This window comes from Salvelinus fontinalis, chromosome 14 (assembly GCF_029448725.1).
Source record: "Salvelinus fontinalis isolate EN_2023a chromosome 14, ASM2944872v1, whole genome shotgun sequence".
In the NCBI taxonomy this organism is placed as follows: domain Eukaryota; kingdom Metazoa; phylum Chordata; class Actinopteri; order Salmoniformes; family Salmonidae; genus Salvelinus; species Salvelinus fontinalis.
In genome coordinates this window covers 42,569,405-42,582,681 of record NC_074678.1, presented here as the reverse complement: position 1 = coordinate 42,582,681, position 13,277 = coordinate 42,569,405, and the positions used below count along the sequence as shown (strand labels likewise).

The 13,277-nt window shown below is 43.1% G+C and overlaps 1 protein-coding gene across 8 annotated transcripts in view; it reads left to right on the top strand.

Moving 5' to 3' along the window:
• Positions 1–13,277, top strand: part of LOC129810899 (CUGBP Elav-like family member 5) — a 95,546-nt gene that overhangs the window by 66,495 nt on the left and 15,774 nt on the right. For 3 of the 8 annotated variants that reach the window (XM_055861871.1, XM_055861873.1, XM_055861870.1), the window contains exons 4-6: positions 3,605–3,778; positions 5,145–5,168; positions 9,764–9,929. In XM_055861871.1, coding sequence (XP_055717846.1) covers positions 3,605–3,778; positions 5,145–5,168; positions 9,764–9,929 — 364 coding nt within the window. Of the gene's footprint in view, positions 1–3,604; positions 3,779–5,144; positions 5,169–9,754; positions 9,930–13,277 lie in introns of all 8 variants that reach the window. The other 5 variants (XM_055861878.1, XM_055861877.1, XM_055861876.1 and 2 more) reach the window with 4 other exon arrangements.

Here is a 13,277-nt window from a genome sequence, read left to right as displayed (position 1 = left end):
TAACTCGAGTTCATTATCTAAACATATACTGACGTGCTCAAATTTGTTGGTACCCCTCCACAAAAACCGAAGTATGTACAATTTTCTCTGAAATAACTTGAAACTGACTAAAGTAATTGTCATCCACCATTGTTTATTCCATATTTAATAGAAATCAGACTTTGCATTTGATTTTTTATTCAACATAATATTGTAAATAATTAAACAAATGAAAATGGCATGGACAAAAATGATGGGACCCTTAAGCTAATATTTTGTTGCACAACCTTTAGAGGCAATCACTGAAATCAAAAGTTTTCTGTAGCTCTCAAGACCTGTTAACAGGTAGTTTGGCGTACTCTTCCTGAGCAAACTGCTCCAGCTGTCTCAGGTTTGATGGGTGCCTTTGTAACGGATGTGAAATGGCTAGCTAGTTAGCGGTGGTGCGCGCTAATAGCGTTTCAATCGGTTACGTCACTCGCTTTGAGACCTTGAAGTAGTGGTTCCCCTTGCTCTGCAAGGGCCGCAGCTTTTGTGGAGCAATGGGTAACAATGCTTCGTGGGTGACTGTCGGGGCGAGAGGACGGACTAAAGTAAAACTGTTACACCTTCTCCAGACTGCAAGATTCAGCTCTTTCCATAGATGTTTGATAGGATTCAGATCAGGACTCATAGAAGGCCACTTCAGAATAGTCCAATGTTTTGTTCTTATCCATTCTTGGGTGCTTTTAGCTGTGTTTTGGGTCATTATCCTGTTGGAGGACCCATGACCTGCGACTGAGACAGAGCTTCCTGACACTGGGCAGTACGTTTTGCTCCAGAATGCCTTGATAGTCTTGAGATTTCATTGTGCCCTGCATAGATTCAAGGCACCCTGTGCCAGGCGCAGCAAAGCATCCCCAAAACAGAACCGAGCCTCCTCCATGTTTCAATGTAGGTGTGGTGTTCTTTTCTTTGAAAGTTACATATTTGCGTCTGTGAACAGAAAGCTGATGTGACTTGCCAAAAAACTCCAGTTTTGACTCATCTGTTCAAAGGACAGTCTCCCAGAAGGATTGTGGCTTGTCAATGTGAATTTTAGCAAGCTCCAGTCTGGCTTTTTTATGGTTTTCTTTCAAAAGTGGAGTCCTCCTGGGTCTTCTTCCATTGAGCCCACTTTCGCTCAAAAATCGACGGATGGTCCGATCAGAAACTGACGTACCTTCACCTTGGAGTTCAGCTTGTATCTCTTTGGCAGTTATCCTTCGTTCTTTTTCTACCGTTCGCACTCTCCTTCTGTTCAATCTGGGGTTGATTTTCCTCTTGTGGCCGCACCCAGGGAGGTTGGCTACAGTTCCATGAACCTTAAACTTCCTAATAGTATTTGCGACTGTTGTCACAGGAGCATTAAGCTGCTTGAAGATGGTCTTTTAGCCTTTACCTTTACCATGCTTGTCTATTATTTTCTTTCTGATCTCCTTAGACAAATCTCTGCTTTGCTTTCTCTGGTCCATGTTCAGTGTGGTGCACACGATGACACCAAACAGCACAGTGACTACTTTTCTCCATTTAAATAGGCTGAATGACCGATCACAAGATTGGAGACGTGTGATACTAATTAAAGAAACAAATTAGTTTGAAATATCACTATAATCCAATTATTTATTATCTTTTCTAAGGGGTACCAACAAATGTGTCCAGGCCATTTTAGAATATCTTTGTAGAATAAGCAATAATTCATCTATTTTCACAGCTTCTTTGCTTTATTCTATGACATACCAAAGGCATGCAAGTATACATGATAAAATAGCTTTTAATTTCATCACTTTTCAGGAGGAATTAAGCATTATTTCAATGAGCTGTAAGGGTACCAACAAATTTGAGCACATCTGTATATACAGTTGAAGTCGGAAGTTTACATACACTTAGGTTGGCGTCATTAAAACTTGTTTTTCAACCACTCCACAAATGTCTTGTTAACAAACTATAGTTTTGGCAAGTCGGTTAGGACATCTACTTTGTGCATGACACAAGTAATTTTTCCAACAATTGTTTACAGACAGATTATTTCACTTATAATTCACCGCATCACAATTCCAGTGGGTCAGAAGTTTACACAGCCTAAGTTGACTGTGCCTTTAAACAGCTTGGAAAATTCCAGAAAATGATGTCATGGCTTTAGAAGCTTCTGATAGGCTAATTGACATCATTTGAGTCAGTTGGAGGTGTACCTGTGGATGCATTTCAAGGCCTCCCTTCAAACTCAGTGCCTCTTTGCTTGACATCATGGTAAAATCAAAAGAAATCAGCTAAGACCTCAGAAAACAAATTGTAGACCTCCACAAGTCTGGTTCATCCTTAGGAGCAATTCCCAAATGCCTGAAGGTACCACGTTCATCTGTACAAACAATAGTACGCAAGTATAAACACCATGGGACCACGCAGCCGTCATACCACTCAGGAAGGAGACGCATTCTGTCTCCTAGAGATGAACGTGCTTTGGTGCGAAAAGTGCAAATCAATCCCACAACAACAGCAAAGGACCTTGTGAAGATGCTGGAGGAAACAGGTACAAAGTATCTATATCCACAGTAAAAACGAGTCCTATATCGACATAACCTGAAAGGCCGCTCAGTAAGGAAGAAGCCGCTGCTCCAAAACCGCCATAAAAAGCCAGACTACGGTTTGCAACTGCGCATGGGGACAAAGATCATACCTTTTGGAGAAATGTCCTCTGGTCTGATGAAACCAAAATGGAACTGTTTGGCCATAATGACCATCGTTATGTTTGGAGGAAAAAGGGGGAGGCTTGCAAGCCGAAGAACACCATCCCAACCGTGAAGCAGCATCATGTTGTGGGGGTGCTTTGCTGCAGGAGGGACTGGTGCACTTCACAAAATAGATGGCATCATGCAAAATTATGTGGATATATTGAAGCAATATCTCAAGACATCAGTCAGGAAGTTAAAGCTTGGTCGCAAATGGGTCTTCCAAATGGACAATGACCCCAAGCATACTTCCAAAGTTGTGGCAAAATGGCTTAAGGACAACAAAGTCAATGTATTGGAGTGGCCATCACAAAGCTCTGACCTCAATCCCATAGAAAATGTGTGGGAAGAACTGAAAAAGCGTGTGCGAGCAAGGAGGCCTACAAACCTGACTCCGTTACACCAGCTCTGTCAGGAGGAATGGGCCAAAATTCACCCAAATTATTGTGGGAAGCTTGTGGAAGGCTACCTGAAACATTTGACCCAAGTTAAACAATTTAAAGGTAGTGCTACCAAATACTAATTGAGTGTATGTAAACTTCTGACCCACTGGGATTGTGATGAAAGAAATAAAAGCTGAAAGAAATCTCTCTCTATTATTATTCTGATATTTCACATTCTTAAAATATAGTGGTGATCCTAACTGACCTAAGACAGGGAATTTTTACTAGGATTAAATGTCAGGAATTGTGAAAAACGGAGTTTAAATGGATTTGGCTAAGGTGTATGTAAACTTCCGTAATCAACTGTAATAGCCAACAGTGACTGACTATGTGGCGTGTTATGTAGAGGATGATGTTGATACACTAACTGCTGTGTGGAGGCGTTGCGGACAGAGGAGGGTTGGTTGGTTAAGTGTGCGGTCCCTCTCTCCTCAGAACGGCTCCGATTCTCTCCCCCCCCAGGGCGCGTCCTCCAGCCTGGTGGTGAAGTTTGCTGACACCGACAAGGAGCGCACCATCCGCCGCATGCAACAGATGGTGGGCCAGTTTGGCATCTTCAACCCAGCCATCGCCCTTCCCTTCAGCACCTACAGTACCTACGCACATGCAGTGAGTTAACTAGCACAACCCCCAACCCTCCGTACCCCTCTGACCTCACCAACACCATCCACACACACAGTGAGTTAACTAGCACAACCCCCAACCCTCCGTACCCCTCTGACCTCACCAACACCATCCACACACACAGTGAGTTAACTAGCACAACCCCCAACCCTCCGTACCCCTCTGACCTCACCAACACCATCCACACATGCAGTGAGTTAACTAGCACAACCCCCAACCCTCCGTACCCCTCTGACCTCACCAACACCATCCACACACGCAGTGAGTTAACTAGCACAACCCCCAACCCTCCGTACCCCTCTGACCTCACCAACACCATCCACACACACAGTGAGTTAACTAGCACAACCCCCAACCCTCCGTACCCCTCTGACCTCACCAACACCATCCACACATGCAGTGAGTTAACTAGCACAACCCCCAACCCTCCGTACCCCTCTGACCTCACCAACACCATCCACACACGCAGTGAGTTAACTAGCACAACCACCAACATTTCGTATCCCTCTTGCCCCTCCCAACCCCCAACTATCTGTATCCCTCTTACCCCCCAACACCCCCGAGGGCAGAGCACCGTACACACATGGCAGACCCCAGGCTCTTTGATGAGCTCACCCAGCTCACGCTGCTTTTCCCACTGCCCTTTCGTCTCCCCGGGGCCCCGGAGCTGCACCAGGGGCCAGAGATGACTCCGAATATTCCATAGGAACCTTATCTCCACACAAACCTCTTTAGCCTGCATACAGAGTTACTGCCGTTTGAAGGGAGCTGAAATGGAATGAAGAAAAGGGTTCCGTCCGACACCGATAAATACCTAAACCTCAGTCACATCAGACTGCATAAATATACACAGTATGTATATATTTATAAAGTAACGGAATTCTTTATTTATTTACTTTGCACACATGGGCAGATTTTATTTTTTATTCTCTAAATGCCAGGATTAATTGTTGAGGCTGCCCAGGTCTCGGGGGCTTATTCATTTCCCTCATTTTCTTATCACAGGCATGGTGGCCAGTATGAAAAGTGCAAATTGACCATCCCAGAGTAATTGCGAGGCCATCTCCGTCCTCTCTCCAGTAAAACTCCTGCCTTCATTACAATTCATGAAATGCAGCCCATCCCCAGGAAATGTGAAGAAATGCTAATGTTTCAGGAGTGGTGGAGGTGGTGGTGGTCTGCTGGGAGAGCATTGTGTCCTGCTCAGGTTGGCCATGACTCTTATTTACTGTGGCAGAGCCCAACGCACCCCGTCACACACACTACACTACGCATTCAGACAACACACAGACAGCTACACACTCTGTCACCAACTCTATGCCACACAACAACATGTGTCTTGTTTTTCCAGGCACTGCTGCAGCATGACAATGAGGTGGGTACATGCCAATCCATTGCTAAAGTTTTGTGAATGGTAGTTTCTAGTCATGTTATAGATATTTGATCATTATAGTTAGTTATTAGATATTAGTTATTCATTTACAGTCATTATTAGTTATAGTTATTGGAAGTTTTAAAAAATTGTGGCATTTATGTATACAATTGGTCAAATTATATTTTTTCAAGACTACAGTGACTGATACCATTGTAAGTGAAATTCTCCATGAGATATGAATCATACTGTATATTGTAATGCTTTGAGGTTGTACAACGTTCTATTATGAGATAATTTCAACCCTCAGGTATGTTGTAATGAATGTATAGCCTACAGCTAGTTTTGTTTTATTCCACTATATACATTATATCTAATGAATTCCATTACTTGTAATGTACTTTCATTTGGCACAGGAACAATGTCATTTTTCTTCAGTGTTAGGTTTCCACTAATGCAGTTTTGATTGAATACCAGACACAGAAACTTAGATGCTTATTGCAGCATGTGACAGCCTTTGCTCTCTATTGGGTTGGAATTAACTGCAACAGAGTGATACACCTTAAATGTTTTTTTACTCTATGAAAAACTATTATACCCTCCCCAAGAACAAAACCCTCAATGACACAGAATGGCTATCTCAAAAGCCTCTTTATATGTACCAGCGGAGGCTGCTGAGTGGAGGACGGCTCATAATAATGGCTGGAACGGAGTCAGTGGAATGGTATCAACCACATGGACACCACGTTTCATGTGTTTGATACCATTCCATTAATGCCATTCCAGGCATAATTTTGAGCTGTCTTCCCTTCAGCAGCCTCCACTGATATGTACTCCTCCATCCATATGTTTACCAGTGTATATATAGCTTGCAGGGTATGGAATACAGACATCTACAGGGACGGTATATATCCACAGTACAGTAAATGGCAAATTCAAAGAGCTACTTTACAAATACAGCAGTGGATAGGATTATAGAGTTGAGCTGACAGCCCGTAAATTGGATTTTAGTCAATCCAGGAAAGAGGGGGGGGTTGTGAACACAAATTGTAGGGGTACAACACTGACAAAAATGAGAAATGTGCCGTTTTCAAGATAGACACAGCACTGTTCTGACAGACAACATCCCATTTGCAAACGTGATTTCACGAGACACAAGGAGAGAGGAAGTTATTCCCAAACCATTCCAAATGGCTGATAATAGTTGTTGTAAAGAAGCAGTGTAAAGACACGATAAAGCAGCTACCCATTATTTCCTGTCAACTGTTGCCTGTCAATACACATGGAGAATGTTTGTACACAATTTGATTTGTGTCACACTTCTCTCATCTCAAGCCATGTGTATATTCCTGAGAACAGCCATTTCAGCTTGCTGTTTCTGAAATGCTACACGCCATTTCAGTGTGGGAATGGAAGGCTTGAAGGTGTGCAACACTAGAGGCACAACATCACCAAAGAATGTGTATTAGATTGAATCGGATAAAAATGAATGGTTTAAGAAAACAGTAGTTTTAACAGTGAGCTAATGGTGAAGTTGTGTGTGTGGGTGGATATACAGGAGGTGCATGGTGAGTGTACTCCTCACATCGACAAACATCGCCCCCTGTTGGAACTAGTCAGAATATACAGGATATAATTGATCCTATTCAACGCACCCAACCCAACCCAAATCAGGAAACGATCAAATCTAAAGTGTTTTACAATAAATTCAGCTATATCATAATAGAGAAGAGATTACAAGTGATATTGAAATGATTTGCCTCTACTGTACCTTACCAACACCTTGAGCGATTGCATTGCACAAGCAGGAACTATGCACAGCCAATAACAAGGAGGATGTGTTATATTATGCATTCATTAAAGGTCACAAATATAATAAGAGAGAAAATTGTTATTTAGGTAAGGCTACTGTACGGATCTTGACATTTCCTAGAAAAGGACCTTATAAGTGGGACACCCTCCCATACCAACTGCCCAAATCTTAATCAACACACACACCAAAATGATGAAACATGAAACAAACCCTATTAAAACCCCACTAAGGAAACACACCATAGCATGATGGTAACAAATGAAGCCCTTAAGCTCAGGCCAGGCAATTGGAGTGGACTCTATTGTCTTCAGGTTCTCTCTGCTGGAGTGCACACCAGTCTGCAGTTTCAGGCAATCTGCAGGTCCAGGACCTCAATAACTGGGGTCTTCTCTTTCACTCGCTCCATTTTCCCCCCCCTCCCTCGCTCCCCCAATCTTCTCCTCCTCCTCGGTGCCCGTTCAGGACTGGCTGGAAGGGTCACATGTGACAGTGCTGAGAGTCAGCGAGTCACAGAGCAGTGCTATAGAGATAATTGCCATGTGATAGAGGTGATTGCCTGCTGGCACCAGGGGAGAATAATGCCATCAGGTTGCAATAAAGAAGCAGATGCCTGACACTAAATGGATGCTGTAGCACGGGCAACTTTTTCCCTGCTTCTTTTCTTCTCCCTTCGTTTCTTTTCTTTCCATTTCAGAGCGAGAAAAGGTTATGGCCATGATGATGAAGATTCAGTTCAATGCAATTTAGCTCTTTGTCTGCCACAGACATTCTGCTATCTACTGCCAAGGATAAATAAGAAGAAATATACTGTAGCAATGGCTTTTGAATATGGATGAAAGTCTTAGAAAAAAGAAAAACACATGAATAGTAGAAAATGACTGAATATCTCTGTCAACACTTCCAGTTGGTGGACAGAGGCTTTTTATCAGAGCCAGTTTGTATTACCCACTTCATTCCAACATAATTACATGCTTCAGCTTCCAATTTGCTGCATTTTAATTCTGAAAAAGCATCACTGAATGCCATGTTGTTATCCATGACAATCTGGCAGCTGGCATGAAGGACTGCATTATCTATGCATGTAAAGTCACAGCTATACGGAGACCTTCTGCCTCAGTCTGTTATTCTACCATCTAGGCCTGCTGCAGCTTCCATCAACTTGTATAGGCCACTGGCAAATGGGTTGCAAGGTTATTAGAGTAAGCCCAAGTCCCCAACTCCTATTGAAAGCAGGCAGAAGATCCTGAGAGGGGGACAAAAGCCACTGACTTGTGTGACAGTATGCTCTGATACAGGGGCCAATCAGATCAGAGGCCTTTTACCCCAAACCTCCGACCCCAGTCTAAACGTAATGAGGGCATTAACACCATCTCTATCCCACACCAACCACAGCTCTCACATTGACTTCTTCTCATTGTTTGTTTTCTTGGTCGTGCTTTTTAGTTCTCCTTGCTGCCCCTTTTTCCAAACCCCTAAAAGCTCAATTTATCTTATTCCGAGCAAAATGGATGATCCCCATTTGTCATGTTGATAAAATTATGCAAATGACAAAAGGAGTTAATAGATAGTGGTGGTAAGGCATGTGGCTAATGGATGAGGTGCCAGCGGCGCCCGTTTTGTGGCAGGACAGCCGCTTTTAGGTTACCTGACAGGGGCATTGAGGGAAAATAATTGGCTTTTCCTATCCAGGGACTCCATGCAAATACAGGGAGAGTGGCATCTTCTGCTTCAGCCGCACAATATCGTCATTAACATCAGAGCTAGCTAGTGGCGAAGGCATTTGATTTCTGCTTAGCTGAGTCAGACCGGGGGTGCCAATCCACTTTTTCAACAGGACGGAGGGCGCTGTGGGATATTAAACGGGAATGGGATTGTCCGATTGTGTCCATGTTTTTCCTCCACATACCTGCATTCCTTATCATGAAATAGATGCCCTACAAAATAACATTGATTTCCCAGATAAACCCACTGGTCCAGAGGTTGTAAACACCTTCGTACAATGATGGATTTTCTCTGGAATTAGGCCCTCAGTATCTGAGACGGAGTGCAGAAATACTAGACGTGTGTGGGTATATTCTAGGCAGTACTGGATAGAGAATAGGTTTATCTGTGTGTTCGTGCTAAGTGGTGTCAGCCTAGTTCTTTATCACTGTGTCCAGTGTAAATGGACTGTCATTACAGGTTGCTGCTTGTGACACGCCAGTGGCACCGCAGCAAGTTAAAAAGAGCCCAGCGAGCGGAGCCACAGAGATGTCACTGCCCCTCCACTTTACCTTACACAACCAGAGAGGGACACACAGAGAAGTTTGACAAAGGAAGATAAATGCAATTCAATTCTGCCTCTGAACTTTCCCAGGTCCCTAGAGACAGGAATAATGTGCACATGTCAATCCGTTGATTTGAATGAGCCCAACAGACAGCTATTGAAAGATTCCTACAGCTGCTGACAGCCCTCCGACTGTGAGGCTAGACAGATTCACTAAACATAGGTTGACAGACTTTCCCCCCCCCCTTCCTTTCTTTTATTCCGCTCTACTTTCCATGCACTACATCCATCAACCCCATCTATACCTCCCTCTATAACTTTCCTGTGCTCCTCTCTCTCTCTCCCCCCACCTCTCTCTCTCGCTCCGTCTCTTCCTCATCCTTTCTTCAGTCCCTTTTCTCTCTCTCATCTCTCGCTTTATTCTAATTCTCGCTCACCGCCCATCCCTCATTTCCCTCTCTTCTCCCTCCCTCTATACTAACCTCTCTCCCTCTCTCTCCCTCCCTCCTGTTCCCCCAGCTCATGCAGCAGCAGGCAGCCATCATGGCAGCGAGCCACGGGGGCTACCTGACGCCCAGCATGGCCTTCCCCGCCACCCAACTCCACCAGATGGGGGCACTCAGCATCAACGGCCTCCCACCCAACTCCATGACCTCGGTGTCTGGGGAGTTCCATCAGGCACTGGGTAAGCAATGCGTTTCATTCCCTTTGGGTGTGTGTGTGGGTGTAAGTGTGTGTGTGTGTGTGTTTATGTGTGTGGGTGGAGTTTGGGAGATGGGGGGAGGAAGAAGGAAGAGAGAATTCAGACTGCAGCAAGGCCAAGAGAAGAGGAAATGCAGTGCCTGCCTACTGATAATCCAAAATTATTCTGTTGGAGAAAAATGAAAAGAAAAATACATTTGATGTGATTTGCATATTTATGTTGTGTATGCAGATATATTTTGGTGCGGTAAATCGAATCGGGAGCATAATAGATACGTTTACAGGTACAGGCACTAATTTCTCCTCCGTCTTTTGACCTTGTGCTTTGAAACACTTACACAGGATCTGCATGCACTTCCCTCAGTTTTCCATTACAAACGGCCCCATCATTCTATACAGACACATTACAGGGAGCGCAGCAGAGGACTTTGAGATAGCTACCGCATAACATTTGCTTATTCAGCAATATTTCATTTTTTTGTGAAACTGAGGTACCCACAAGATCCTCTCTCACAAAGCATGCATCAAAATGAATAATACAAGTCTTTGTTGTGTTTATTTGTATTTCCCCTGACATTGCAGTATAGTGAGTTTGGTAACTGTATAACATTATAACTGTATAGCTGTGAGGGAATCAACAGTCAAGATTACGCATCTGTCTGACATGACCCATTTTAAAGCACCTTTACGTTCTACTCTGAAAATCTATATCACAGGTTAGAATGGGTTCAGTCAGTGACCATCTCTCTCTCTCTCTCATGACTGAATGCATGTATGTATATCTGATGGAACATGCCAATATGCACATGCTGTGTACTGTATATATGCACTAAGTTAAGCGTTGTAGTGGTGGAGGCTGGAGAGGAGCTATTTGTCAAATATTTACAGTGACATTTTTTTATGCAAAGTGGGCACTTTTTTTTTTCACAGGTAATCAATCAAAGACAGTGATTAAAAGTTTAGCTGCGGTGCTTCTTCTTTGTTGGTAATACAGGACAGAATTCCACTGCATTGTATGTGTTGTGTTCAGTATTTATACTGAAGCGTGACTGCAGTATAGTACTACTGTGTTGAAAGACCAAGAGACAGGATCACCACATGCACTTCATATGCACATATTGTATGGACTATGTATGCAACAAATACATAATACTGATTTGAAATATACATAAGTGCATAATCAATACTGAGCCATATCAGATATTCATTTCATATACATTTAACCTTTTCAAAGGGCTTCATAATACTGCACCACCTTGTTCGAGAGAGCAATCCACTATGTTATAATCATAAGAAAAATAGGCTTTTGCAGGGGGTTGGAATCAATGGCTTATCAATCTGCAATGCAAGGAGCTTAATGAACTGGCCTCTGGTATTGAAAAGAGCTCACCATGGTGTGTGTTCCCTCTCAGAAATCCGAGAAGCGCTGAAATATGTCTAGCATTTGACACGCTTCTGTGTAAGCTACAGTCTGCTGATTACTTTTATTATTGAATCCAATGCATTATTAATCACTGCAAGAGAGAGAATTTCCAAGGACTACAATAAATATGAAAGGAATTTTGATTCCATTCATTGGAGTCTGTGCTGATAGGCAGCAGACTGGTGTATGTATGCAGCAGCCTCCCCTTTCACATGTCGACTGGTGCCATGACTTATTTAAAGTTCATTGAAGGAGCACATAACATTACTGGCAAGGCTGTCTGTTTAAGGGGGCTGAGAGCCACTTAGAGACTTTGAGACTCATGCAGTGAATAAGTGGAATAATTCATTGTAATGTTAGAGACATGCTTTCATGTTCTTTACTGATGCTGGCCCACAAAGTTGTCTCATCGACTCTCCATATCTTGACACAATGCATTGCCACTATACTTAGATATGTCAAAAAATTCAGAAGTGCCAAATATGCGGCTTAGACATCAAATATAGAAAAGTTTTAGCCTCTATGTTCATAACCTTAGCCTAAATCTCCTTAATAACCCGTAGAAGTCCATTGGATGATGACAGGCGCCTCGCTAAGTCCCACAATGCAGGGCCTGAATTAGCATAAATTACAAACAGTGTCGTAAAAATGACCATTCAAAGCCTGGCTGATCTTGAGGTAAACGTGGTGCATTACCCTCTCTTTTAATGATCTGAATCACCTCTGCGCACGCCTGCCTATCACAACATAAAGCTTGTGCACCACAGCAGAAAAAGTTAAGCGCCAGAAATGTTAAGGGGTGCTTTCTGAAAACAATGAAACACCCATTTGATCAACAGATGTAAAGCATTTCAGCTTGATGGCGTATAAGCAGCCTGCCAGATGGTTGACTTGATTAGAGCATGTATCCTTACAATGATGCATGATGATGCTTTTTGACAATAATGTTCAGCAGGTGCACTTCCTGAGCTTCAAGAGAAACAAAAAAGAAAGTAAAGAAAATGCCGATCCCAGGGGGATAGATATGGGGAGGGGAACGGCAGTCCTTTGTTAGGTCGATCACATGACCAGGAAGTGTGTAATCAAAATCACATAATGCTACATTCCAGAGCGCTGCTCTACATGGGCTGAATACATCCATTACATACGTATAGGGCCCTGCCTAACAACACTCCCATTCAATTCTCAATTCAGCCCTGATTGTGTCATTGATGGAAGTAGGTTTGGATTGGGGTCAAAAACATGATGCAGGACAATTCCAGAGTGACTAATGCCACAGTTGAAGCAAATGAGCTGTTTGACATAGTGTTTGTGACCCCCTGAAGGGCTCTGAGCAGCACCACGCCTCAGTGGGAACGCCTGCCTGCCTGGGCTCAGGGCGGCCTCACCTTGGGGAGCTGTGTGTCACGTTAGCCATGGGATACCAGCTCAGACAGAATACCCCCTTTGGCACAAGCCACATTCATCCTATCAGGGTTGCTGTGTACAGACCACTATATCGAATCACATTTTATAGAATATGTACCATATTCTCAGCATCATCTAATAGAACTCCATTTTGGACTTTTTAAGGACGGACTTTACCACATTAACATGGATAACACCTTTTAATGACAAAAAGTAATTTTCAGTAGCATTAGTAGTTCTCTTGGAATGTTAATCTACACCCTTTATAACATTTTAGACCTTTCTTCATTAACGTTTGAACAACCAGAACAGTTTGAGTGCAGTTTGCCCTCCGAGTACAAATGCACCTAGTTTTTGAATCAATAAATGAAAACATCTGTTATGAATGCTTATTTCTTGCTTCGCTGAGAGACAGTCCTTGTGTTCATATTGACTGTCCTGCTCTCCAAAATGGGTCCAGGGCTCCTTGTTGATTTGAATGTATAATTTGTATAATAAATA